Source organism: Monoraphidium neglectum, assembly GCF_000611645.1.
Source record: "Monoraphidium neglectum strain SAG 48.87 unplaced genomic scaffold scaffold00015, whole genome shotgun sequence".
NCBI lineage: Eukaryota > Viridiplantae > Chlorophyta > Chlorophyceae > Sphaeropleales > Selenastraceae > Monoraphidium > Monoraphidium neglectum.
Window position 1 is genome coordinate 55,301 of NW_014013612.1, and position 10,530 is coordinate 65,830.

The 10,530-nt window shown below is 64.8% G+C and overlaps 1 protein-coding gene across 1 annotated transcript; it reads right to left on the reverse strand.

The window, feature by feature from the left end:
• Nucleotides 1-2,516: 2,516 nt before the first annotated feature.
• MNEG_0216 (putative ATP-dependent RNA helicase DDX60) lies at nucleotides 2,517-10,292 on the reverse strand (the record flags this gene model as incomplete). The annotated part of the gene is made up of 18 exons (XM_014051312.1): nucleotides 2,517-2,798; nucleotides 3,048-3,129; nucleotides 3,300-3,733; nucleotides 3,980-4,175; nucleotides 4,373-4,440; nucleotides 4,711-4,998; nucleotides 5,299-5,404; nucleotides 5,630-5,703; nucleotides 5,838-5,981; nucleotides 6,231-6,386; nucleotides 6,559-6,847; nucleotides 7,062-7,169; nucleotides 7,397-7,483; nucleotides 7,851-9,178; nucleotides 9,407-9,454; nucleotides 9,713-9,858; nucleotides 9,930-9,969; nucleotides 10,158-10,292. 18 exons carry the CDS (start codon nucleotides 10,290-10,292, stop codon nucleotides 2,517-2,519), a joined length of 4,011 nt encoding a protein of 1,336 aa, XP_013906766.1.
• Between the last annotated feature and the right edge of the window lie 238 nt (nucleotides 10,293-10,530).

The window sequence follows — 10,530 nt, forward strand, 5'->3', positions numbered from 1 at the left end:
GCGGGGCAGGTGAAATCTAACAATTAATTGAAGCATCCACCTGATGGTGCCCACTGGCCGGACCTAGTCCCAGCTGTGCAAATCATACCGATGCAGAAAATGTATTCCTTGATGCCAACAGGGGACCCTTTGTTGCCAGGCTGTGAATGCCAGCAGTTGTGCTGCAGCTGGTTTTGCCCACCGCCGCTGTAAGCCAGCAGTGTGATGCCCATGAAGCCCGGGCTGAGCTCCACGACCAGCAACATCATTTCGCTGGGGCTGAGAGGCCGCTGGTGGATGACCTCAGTGGTGTTCTGGTAGGCCAGGGCCACAGCGGTCGCCCTGGTGATCAGTCTCACCACACGCAGGCCTGGGGGGCATGGCGCAGGGTGGCGAGGAGCTGTGTTGGCTTGAGCGCAGCCGCGGCGTTGTGCAGAAAAGAAAGGTTAACCTAGAACGTTCTAGGCCTTGCGGCCAGCGGAGGTGTACAAAAAAACAACGCATGTTATGTCAATGCATATGCGCACACCTGCCATGTCCCCTGCCCGCCTCAGCGCCGCCACCTGGGCGTCCACAGTATCTGCAGGCACCTAGTTTGCAGCGGTGTGTCAAAAGGTCAAAGGAAGAAACCTTTCAACCTTTATCTGACAAGGGAGGTAGCTATGTCACATGAACCCTCCCAACCTGGCAAACTCCCGCCAAAGTTCCAGCTTACTGCAATGACAATGTGCTGTATCACTGGGCAGGCGCTCTCTGATGAGGGCTGCTGGCCCAACAAGACCTCGGCTGCGTGGCAAGCCGCCTTCAGCACCATGGCAGTCAGGCCTACGTTTGACCACGTCCCCTGAAGTGGGTGGAATACGATGCAAACACAATTGCTATCTAGCAGTCTGCTGCAGCCGTCTGCAAACACACAGGTATGGGCACTTGGCATTCAGCAGCCGCTGCGGGTGGCGGACATTGCTACCAGGTGCAGCTTCCGCCTGGTATGCGCATCCGGGGGCTGGTGTCAAATACAGGACTGGCCGCTGCTGCTGCTGCTACTGCTGCTGCTGCTGCTGCTGCTGCTGCTGCGGCGGCGGCGGCGGCGGCGGCAGCGGCGGCGGCTTAGCACCCGCCTGCTTCTGTAGGACCCACCAACACAGCCGCCCTGTTCAGCATCAGCGGGCCGCTGCCCGTCACCACTCCACATGCCGGCCGTCGAATGCTGCCATACGTGTCGGTGCCGATGTGAGTTTGGTCAGTGGCGTTCCACGATACACAAAAGCGCAGTACTGCAATGACAATGGGTTATAACAGAGCTCGGTTGAAGGGTGCAGTGGTTGTGCGCACTCGCAGCGCTGCAGGCCTAGTCTCAAACGAATGCGCACTGTATGCCAGACCAGTTGCAGGCGCAGCGGCGCGCATTCCAGCCCCCCATTGCAGCTCACCACCTGTAGTGTCAGGCTGCAGGTCCAGTCCCATCATCACTGAGCCCGCGTCAGGGATCCCTGGCCCATCAGGACGGCACCCAGGCTCTTGCATTACTTGCTTGGCACTGCCGCCATCAGGTGCTATCTGAGGCACGCTGGCCGCCTGCCGGCAGCAGCAGGCCGCAGCGAATGCTGCGCCTGGGTCGTGACGAGACACGGGTGGGGGGGCGGCTCTATTGTGCCAAGAGCATGACACCTCGACCAAGCTGACACATTGACCTACTTGAATTAGCACAAATCACACACACAAGACGCGAGTGTCTGTTCAAACGTGCGATACCGTATGCCATGACGGGTGGAGCACGTCACCATCCAGGTGGATGAGCAGCTGTTCAGCTGTGCGGTGCATGCATGCATGCATGCTGATCGAGCTGCTCACCCATTAGAAGCGTGGCTAGCCACCGTTTTGAAGACGTATACATACCCACGCAGTGTCACTGCTGCATTACCGGTAATGCAAGACGGGAGTCCCAAAACCGAGTCGCAGCGCGTCAAGCTAGGCCGCAAGGGTCGGTGCACGTTATACTGTATTACGAGGATCTCGGGAATATCCAACACACTGGGGATCCATGATTCTGAAGGATTGCGCCTCAATCGCTCGGTGTCACCCGAGTGACTCGCACGGTTGCGGCGGCGCACTGCCTGTGCGAGTCTTGCTGGCTGCACTGGCTGCACTCCTTGCACTTACCCGCCGTGCCGACGTCGAGATACTTGACCCCATGGCATCCGCACTCAAGTAACATTAGGTTACATGCACTAATTCAGTTGCGTTTCAATGACAACTTGATTGCAGGCATGCATGCGGCAGCACACTATAGCAAATGCCTAGCTGCCTGCGTCCGCGCACCTCAACTGCACCAAGACTGCGACCCTGGCAGGCAATTTGAGGGTGGCGGAGCAGGCTCCTCAGTTCCAAAGGTCACGCCCCCCTCCTTCCGCCCACGCTGCACTCGCAGGGCAGGGCGTCAGGGCACCATCTCATTGCAACCACCCATCAGCAGCCCCGGCGCCCGTGCGCCCCGAGCCAGCTCGCCCCTGATTGTCCGCGCGCCTCACCACTGCACGTCAGGTGCGCCGTCCCCCTGACGGCGCGTTGAACCTCGAAAACTTCTCCCTGAACTCCGCCGCAAGGCCCTTGAACGTGGCCACCACCTGCGCATCCAGAGAGGCGTGCTCTGGTGTGGACGCCACCCCGCCGCCAGAGGGCTTTGGGCCCCTCACAACAGCACCGTTGTCATCGTCATCGTCATCATCATAATCGCCGCCACTGCCATCGCTGTCGTCGGCCTGGCAGGCCTCCAGGCAGTGCACGCACGCGTGCAGGATGCCTTCCAGTGACTTGAGGGACTGCGGGGTAGCAGGGTGGTGGTGTGCCGCGTTCTTGTTGCCTCAACGCCTTTGGGAGTGATAGTCCGTGGGTGGGCTTGGCTGGAAGAACGATTTCAATGCAGCCAACAGAATACAAAAGTGCCTCTCTCACTGAGTGCGGCCGCTGGTCGCGAAGCTTACGGCCCACGTGCGCGCAGGGACCACTGAACAGCGGGGCCAGGGCAGCAGACCTGAGAGCGCTCTCTCCTGGCTGGAACGACCGCGCACCTGCCACGCGTCGCCCTCCAGCATGCCGTTCGCGCGCACGAGGGCGCGCTTGGAGACGTGCTTGTAGTAATCCAGGATGTACCTGGGAAAGGGGGTGCAAAGTCCACGGCACGTTGGAGAGAGCCAGGACTGCACTCACTGTTGGATGCACCCACCTTTTATTGTGCCCACGCACATAAAGCGAAGGTGTGCAGGATCCCGAAGTTTCAGGCAACTGCACGCGTACCGCCACCTGCGCAAACATGGACTCACGCGTTGAGCTCCCCGCCGCCGCCGGCGGCCGCCCCGAGCAGCGGCAGCGCCGCCGCCTCGGGCGCGGCGCCCTGCGGGACATGCTCCAGCAGCTCAGCCGCGGAGCCAAACTCGTCGCCGCCGCCTGGGAGCCCCGCGAAGGGGCTGCACACAGAGGACGGCACCCGCCACGCGCCCAGCTGGCCGCACTTCGAAGTCGCCTGTTGCACCACCCACGGCGCGCCGGCGGCCGCCTTGTAGCGCAGGCCGGACACAGGCAGCTCGTGCTGCTGCCTCTGCACGCCGGGCTGCGGCGTCGCCGCCGCTGCCGCCGAGGCCGCCATGTGCGCGGCGCGCAGGCGTGCGGCCAGGGCGCGTGTGAGGAGCTGCAGTGCCCCGGCCTCGTGCTGCTCCACCGCCGCCCTCGCAGGGGCCGGCAGGGACGGTAGGATCACCTGGGGTTTGGGCGTATGTTTGCCAGGTGTTGCCAGAGTGTTCAACTGTACAACTGGCCGACGTCAGGTCAGATATTTCAAGGCGGGTGTTGTGGGGATGGTGCGTCGAGCAGGTGCTGCTCATGCTCAGAACCTGCTGCTGGGTGACTGCATCTTTGAACAGTGCCCAGAAAACAGCTCCCGGACTGGACTGAGCAGCAAGCTGAGTCGTGCCACCACATCAGCCAGCACCCGGCCAAGGCTCACGAGGGAGGGCGTGTCCGCCTTGTGGCGCCGCCAGTGCGCGACGGCCATGGGATGCAGCCGCTGCCGCAGGAACGCGTGGCACAGCACCAGCAGGAACGCCTCTTGGCGCCCCGCGGCCGACTCGTTGGCGGCCGCCAGGTCGTGGAAGGCGCCTGACGCCAGCAGGCGGCCCACCAGAAAGTTGGACGGCTCGGTCCTGTTGAAGAGGGGATCATGAGGCCGCCACAATGGGTTGACGTTGAGCGGCGAATCTAGTCAATATTGCTGGTCAAAGAATGTCAGGCCGTGTTTAGAAGCAAGCACAGGCAGGGAAGGTCAGGTTGCTAATGTGTGGCACAATCTTGAGCGCCAATGCGTTGATTGCCCGTGAGGTACAGGCCAGCACCAGCGCACCAGAAGATGTGAGTGGCCAGCCCGGCGAAGCCCACGGGCGCGCCCGAGGTGTTCAACAGGTTGGAGGTCTGGCGAGGAGGAGTGTGCGTGTGAGTGCGCTAGAAAAACAGCATTGCGGTGCTGACATTGCCAAGTTGGCGGCGCACAGCAGCAGCGACATGTCTCAGAGCTGTGAACTAGCGAGAAGAATGTTTCAAGACCGCACAACGGCAGCGCCGCAGCCAGGTTTGCAGTGCGGTCAATCAGCAACTGCTTGCTTTTAATCCTCACGGGTGGCTGGACTCTAGATGGACTGAGCCCACTGCATCCACAGTCCAGCATCCTTTGATCCGCCTCACCTTGAGGTAGTCCAGAGCAAACTCAAACGCCACCCTCTGCCGCCCCGCCACCCCCGGGTCACTGGCCCCCAGGAACGGCTCCTCCACCAGGGCTAGCAGGCTCCTGCGCGCGGCCAGCAGCGACGCCTCGGCGGCGCGCGCGGCGGGGCCCAGCTGGCGCGCCGCGGGCGCGGCTTGCGGCTGGCCGCCAGTGCCGCCGGCGCCGCCTCCTACCCTGGCTGCCAGGTCGTCTGACAGCTGGCGGTGCAGCAGGAGCATGCGCAGGACCAGGGTGGGGGTGAGCAGGAACTGCCCGCGCAGACGTGGCAGCTCGGAAACCCTGGGGAGCGGTAGGCGAAGATTGGAAGCGGTTGGTTTGGACTGGCGTTGGCAATCACGGCGGATGAGTGGTGCTGCAAAAAGGTCAGGACGACTCAGATGAGGGGGATGGCTGCCATGTTTTGGTGATGAGCAGAGCGCGGCAGTCGATTGATGCACCTCCTCCTGCAAGCCCTTGGGCAAGCGCCCGCGTCACCGCCTGGACTGGTCTGTGTATTGCGTGGCCCCGCTCCCGTCCCATCCGCACGCTGCGCGCCTGAGTGCGTGCACCCTGTCCAGGGGCAGGGCGTAGTGCACCACGTGGCCCTTTGGGTCCAGGCCCCGGCGCCCGCTGCGGCCGCTCATCTGGGCGTAGTTGAGCGCGTCCAGGAAGGGGCTGCGCGCGGGCAGTGGCGGGGCAGGGGGGTGGAGGGACCCAGTGGGGCAGGCCCGCGGCTGCTTTTGGGTTTGAAGCTGTGGCCACTCAAAAGAGCGCTGCATGCTGCGAGACGGGGCGGCAGGGCAAGTGGTTTCTTCTGCGTGTGCCCATCCCAAGACTGACTGGGGAGAGTGGCCACCCCGCTGGTGACCCCCAACAAGAGAGGTGCCCGTTGTGCCCCACCTGTCGCCCGCCATGACCACGGCCCGGCAGGGCATGTGGATGCCGTACGCCAGGGTGCCCGTGGCCGCCACCACCTGCGCGTCAATTTTTAAGTGCAAGCATCCACCGCCAAAGCCAACTCAGGTCGGTCTTAGCTGATACGCATGCAAGGAAACGGCCGGGTTTCAAACATTTTCGACACCTTCCATCCATCCCATGATAGCTGCACCGTCGCCGCACCCCTGGGCGGCCGCCAGCCCCTGTGCATCAAGCTATTGGGCGGCCTGGTGTGCGGCCTCGCCGCGAGGTGCTTTGACCTGAAGAGCATCTCCACTGCCTGGCGGTACTTGGTGTCCAGGCCACCATGGTGGGCCTGGGGCCGAGGGGAGAGGAGGGGAGAGGAGGGGTGGACAAAGCCTCAGCTAAAGCATACAGGGTCGGTCGGCCGGTCGGTCGGCAACTCAACAAGCGGTTGGGCGGGTGGTCCACCCTGGTCTGCTAGGCACCACAAAACCTTGCACAATAACGCGATCACACGATTGACGTGCGCCTATGTATCCACCAAAAGCAGGGGCTCCACCCTGGCAGTAGGCGGCCAGGATGTGGAGGCGCGCCGCCGCACGGTCTTGACGTCCCTCTGGTCGCTGCACTCCCCTGCCCCACGCACCGCAACGCCGCGCATAAGCCCCCTCAGCAGGTCCTCCTCACAGCCCTGTGACCGCAGGTCCTCCACGGTGTGCAGCAGCACCTGGGGTACCCCAATGGACACGGGCAACAGCTGAGGATTGGAGCATGCATGCCAAACTGCAGGCGGCGCTGGATCGTGGGGCATCCCCATCCTGCCCTGCTGGCAGCTGGTTCAGTCCGTACATAGCCAACTTCTGCGGTACGCCCCTCTTTCACACTGCTGCGCACTTCCTGTCACAGCAAGCTCGACCCCGCGCACACACCTCGCTCGCAGCCTTGTCTGGCGCATGAAACGTGAAGGAAGGGTCCGGCACCTCGCGCCCCGCATCATCCAGCTCCTCCGCAGCAAACACTATGCCGTCGATTGCGAACGTCGCCGCCGCCGCCCCTCCCGGCGGCCCCGCCCCCTCGGCCGCGCCCTGCCCCTCCTCGTCGCGGGCGCCGCCCCTGCGTTTGGCGTGCGCCTCGGACTCGCGCGCCCTGGCGAGGGCCTCGGCCGCCTCGCGAGCGCGCTCTGCGTCGCGGCGCTTGTTGGCAAGCTCCCTCGCGTACCTGGGGGAGGGGGCGCGGAGGGAGCGGGGTGGAGGGGGCATGTACAGGCAATGCTGACGGCTTCAGAAAGGACGTGGCGGGCAAATAAAGGTCCAGGTTATAGTCATACATGCAGAACTGAGCCAGAGGTGGCCGAGCCAGCATGCAGGGCTGCTGCGTGCTGCACAGGGCCGGCGCTTGCACCCTGTCCGTCAAATGAGTCTCATCAACGCACTGCCCCCCGCGCCAGTCAATGCTCAGCCCCGCGTGCCTCCTGCGTGCGTGTGCCTCCTCTTCCTCCAGCAGCGCCACCGTGGACGACACAAACGCCTCACACATGGACCTGTGGCGTTACAGCGACAGTCGGTGGACAGGGCACGTGATCAGGAGTCAGGTGTCGGAGGCGGAAGACGGGCAGGTGCACGCATTAAGGAAGCTTTGATAAGTGCATTCACACAGGAGGGCGCGGCGTGAGCCAGCAGCAGGCAAAGGCGCGCCCAGACGGCGCACAGCTTAATGGCCGATTGAGCCGCGGGTCTATTTGTCCCTAGAGGAGTCCATCAGCCCCACCGTTGGAACTGGAACACAATGGTCGGCATCAGTGCGCGCTCCCTCAGCTCCCGCAGCAGCGGCATCAGGTTGAGCAGCTGGTAGGAGCTGCGGCAGGCAGGGGGTGGCCAGGGCCAATGGCGGGAGCGAGGGTTGTGCTTTTGTAGCGAGGGGCGGGGCGCGTGCCATGAGGCCCGAGCGGAGCAAGGCCCTAAGCTTGAAGCGGCCGTCCTTCATCGCATGGACCTGCACCGTACCACACCCAGGATCAGCATGCAGCAGGGGCACGCACCCACGGTCAAACTCAGCAACCAAGCCGCCAGTGCACGGCCCTCAGGCACTGGTGCGCACGTGCCGCACGCAGAGACCCAGCACAGAGGCAGAGGGACCAGCGCCGCGCGTGCGGCACGCAGAGGCAGATCTGGTGGATGAGCTCTGTGCAATTTCGGTGCAGCAGGCTGCCCTCCAAGCCCACCTGGCGTTCAAGGGCAGCCGCGGGTTGGCCGCCTCCCACTCTGCGGCGTGCTGCGCTGTCGCCTCCTCCGCGCCCCGCCCCAGGCGCCGCAGCACGCGAGACACCACCTCGGGCCCGAGCAGCCCGCCGTGCCCCTGCTGCTGCCGCTGCTCCTGCTGCCCCTGCCTGGCCCACGACACCAGCAGCTCAACCAGCCGCCCCGCCCAGCGCTTGGCGGCCTGGCGCGTGATCAGCGCGGCCGGCGCCGCCGGCTGCTCCTGACCATGCCCGCGCCGCGGCGGGTCGCCCGGGGTCGCGCCACCAGGGGCCGCAACAATGCCCTCCACAGTGCAGCCGTCCAGCGCCGCGCGGGCATCTGTCAGCCACGCCGCCCTCGCTGCAACACAAAGGGCGGCACTGCCGACCGCAGCGCCGGCCGCGGCGCCGCCGCCGTCCTCTGCCGCTGTTGCAGGCTGGTGCTGCTGCTGCCTCTCCTGCTGCTCCCGCTGCAGCGCCCCCGGATCTGCCTCTTCGTCTGCCGCTGCGGCCGCCAGCTCCGCGTCCATTGCGTCAAACAGAGCCAGGGCCTCATCAGGGCTCAGGGCCAGCCCCTTGGGCCACCCCGCGCGCGCCAGGTGCTCCGCGCTGACACTGCCGGCTGGGTGGAGCCGCAGCAGGCGCCCGTGCTTTCCCTCGCCGCCGCAGCTGCCGCCGCCGGCCCCCACGGTCCACACCGGCTGCAGCGGCCGCTCCTGACCCGCCGCGGGCTGGCCCGCCGCTGCCCCTGGGCTTGCAGCCGCTGCTGCCGGCTCCCCTCCGCGGCCACCGCCGCCCCCAGCCAGCAGCTCCACGCCCCCACCCTCGTCCGCGTCCTCATCCTCGTCATCCACATCGCCCGCCACGGCCGCCGCTGCGCTGCGCGCTGCGGGGTTGGTCTGGGGGTGCGGCAGGAAGGTGCTGTGCAGCAGATCGTTGTAGCGCTCCTCGTGGAGGATGAGATCGACGCGGTAGGACGGCGGCATCACCTCATCGCCCAGATCACGCGCGCCACGACCAGTTTCCGCGACCTGATCCGAGCAGAGAGCCTGCGGCGGCGCGGCACGCGGGTGCTCGCGCCCTACGCCGCCGCGGCGCTCGTGCTGCGCTCCAGCGGACGCGGGGGCGACGGCGCAGGGCGCGCCGTCCTGGCGCCACTGCAGCGCCTTGACGCGCTGCAGCCAGGCCGCAAACTCCTGGGGGTTGCCGACCGTCGCCGACAGCGCCAGGATGGGGCAGCGCAGGCAGAGCAGGAGGCGCTCCCACACGTCGCCGCCGTCGTTTTCTGATATGCAGTGCACCTCATCAAAGATCTGGGGGCAGCGGGGCCGCGTGTGATTTCACACACGGCAGTCCAGGGGCCGCGCAGCAGTGAGGGGTTTCGGCAGATACAGCAGGTCCCGATGCATTGGCAGTCATCCAAACGGGGGTGCGTGGCAACCCGGAATCCATGGCTGTTGCGTCACCCCTTGATAATCCCCGCCTCGTTTCCATTCATGCTGCCGGCAACGTCTTGCCTGGAAGCCCCCCCGCCCCCTCACCGCGGCCTTGATGGACTCAATCCAATCGGGGTTGGCTGGGGACAGCACCTGACAAGGCGTGTGGAGGCGCGCCGGCGGCCTTGGTGAGATGGTCGCAGGGCACCAGGCTCGCGAACGAGAGTGCCACGGGGCAAAGTCCAGTGTTTACGGCAGGCGCAAAGTAGCAGCGGGGATGATGCCTGAGGCCCAGGCTGCGGCAGGGAGTGCTGGTACAGCTTTCGTCCACAACGGTTTCGATGCACTGCTGCAGTCAGCTAGGTTTGCCCCTGCCTGCCGCAGCCCGTCAAACCTCCCCTCGCGCCTCACCAGTATCTCGAGGCACTGCGGCACCGTGACCAGCACGCGGCAGCCCATCTCATTGATGCGGAAGTCGCGCGTGAAGATCCGTGTGATGCATGAGTCATAACACCAGGAGAACGCCAAGCAAGCGCAGCGGTTGGCTCCCACGAATGCTTCGCGCATGGGACACTGCATCGACGCCGCTACGCATCCCTTCACCCTTCACTCCTGTAATTGGGCCCACCGTACACGTTGGGGTCGTCCGCCCCGAAGTCCTTGTACACCTGCAGCAGGGTTGACGTGTGGGATGGGTCTTGGTATGGTGTTGGTGGGTGTTGTTTTGGGATGCTGTTGCTGGGTCGCGGGCTGGTGTCAAACAGGTGCTCAAGGTGCTCAAGCAAATGTGTGCACATACACCCGAGCCGCTGGCTTCCGCCGCTCCGCCCGTGGCGCGCGTGCGCCCGCCCCTCACCTGTGCCGCCACCTGGTTGACCAGCGCCTTGGTGGGCAGCACGATCACAACGCGCCCCTGGGGGCCAGCCCTCAATACCTGTGCACGCGCGGGGTGGAAGAATGCGTGGGGGGCGCGGATGGTTGATCTGGTCATCAGTGAGTGACGCCATGCCTTCGAGTGTCAGGACGTTTCGCTCAAAGCCAGTCAGCAAATCCTGCGCAAAGCTTTCAACCCCACGCCATGCTTTTTTTGGTGCCGAAGATGTCTATTCTCCTACTGTCCTGCCACAACTGGCCCAGGACTTTGCATCTGCACCTTTGCACCCTTGCTCACTTGACATCCACAATCACACAAACATGGCAGCCCCCACCCCTACCCTCCCCTCCACGGC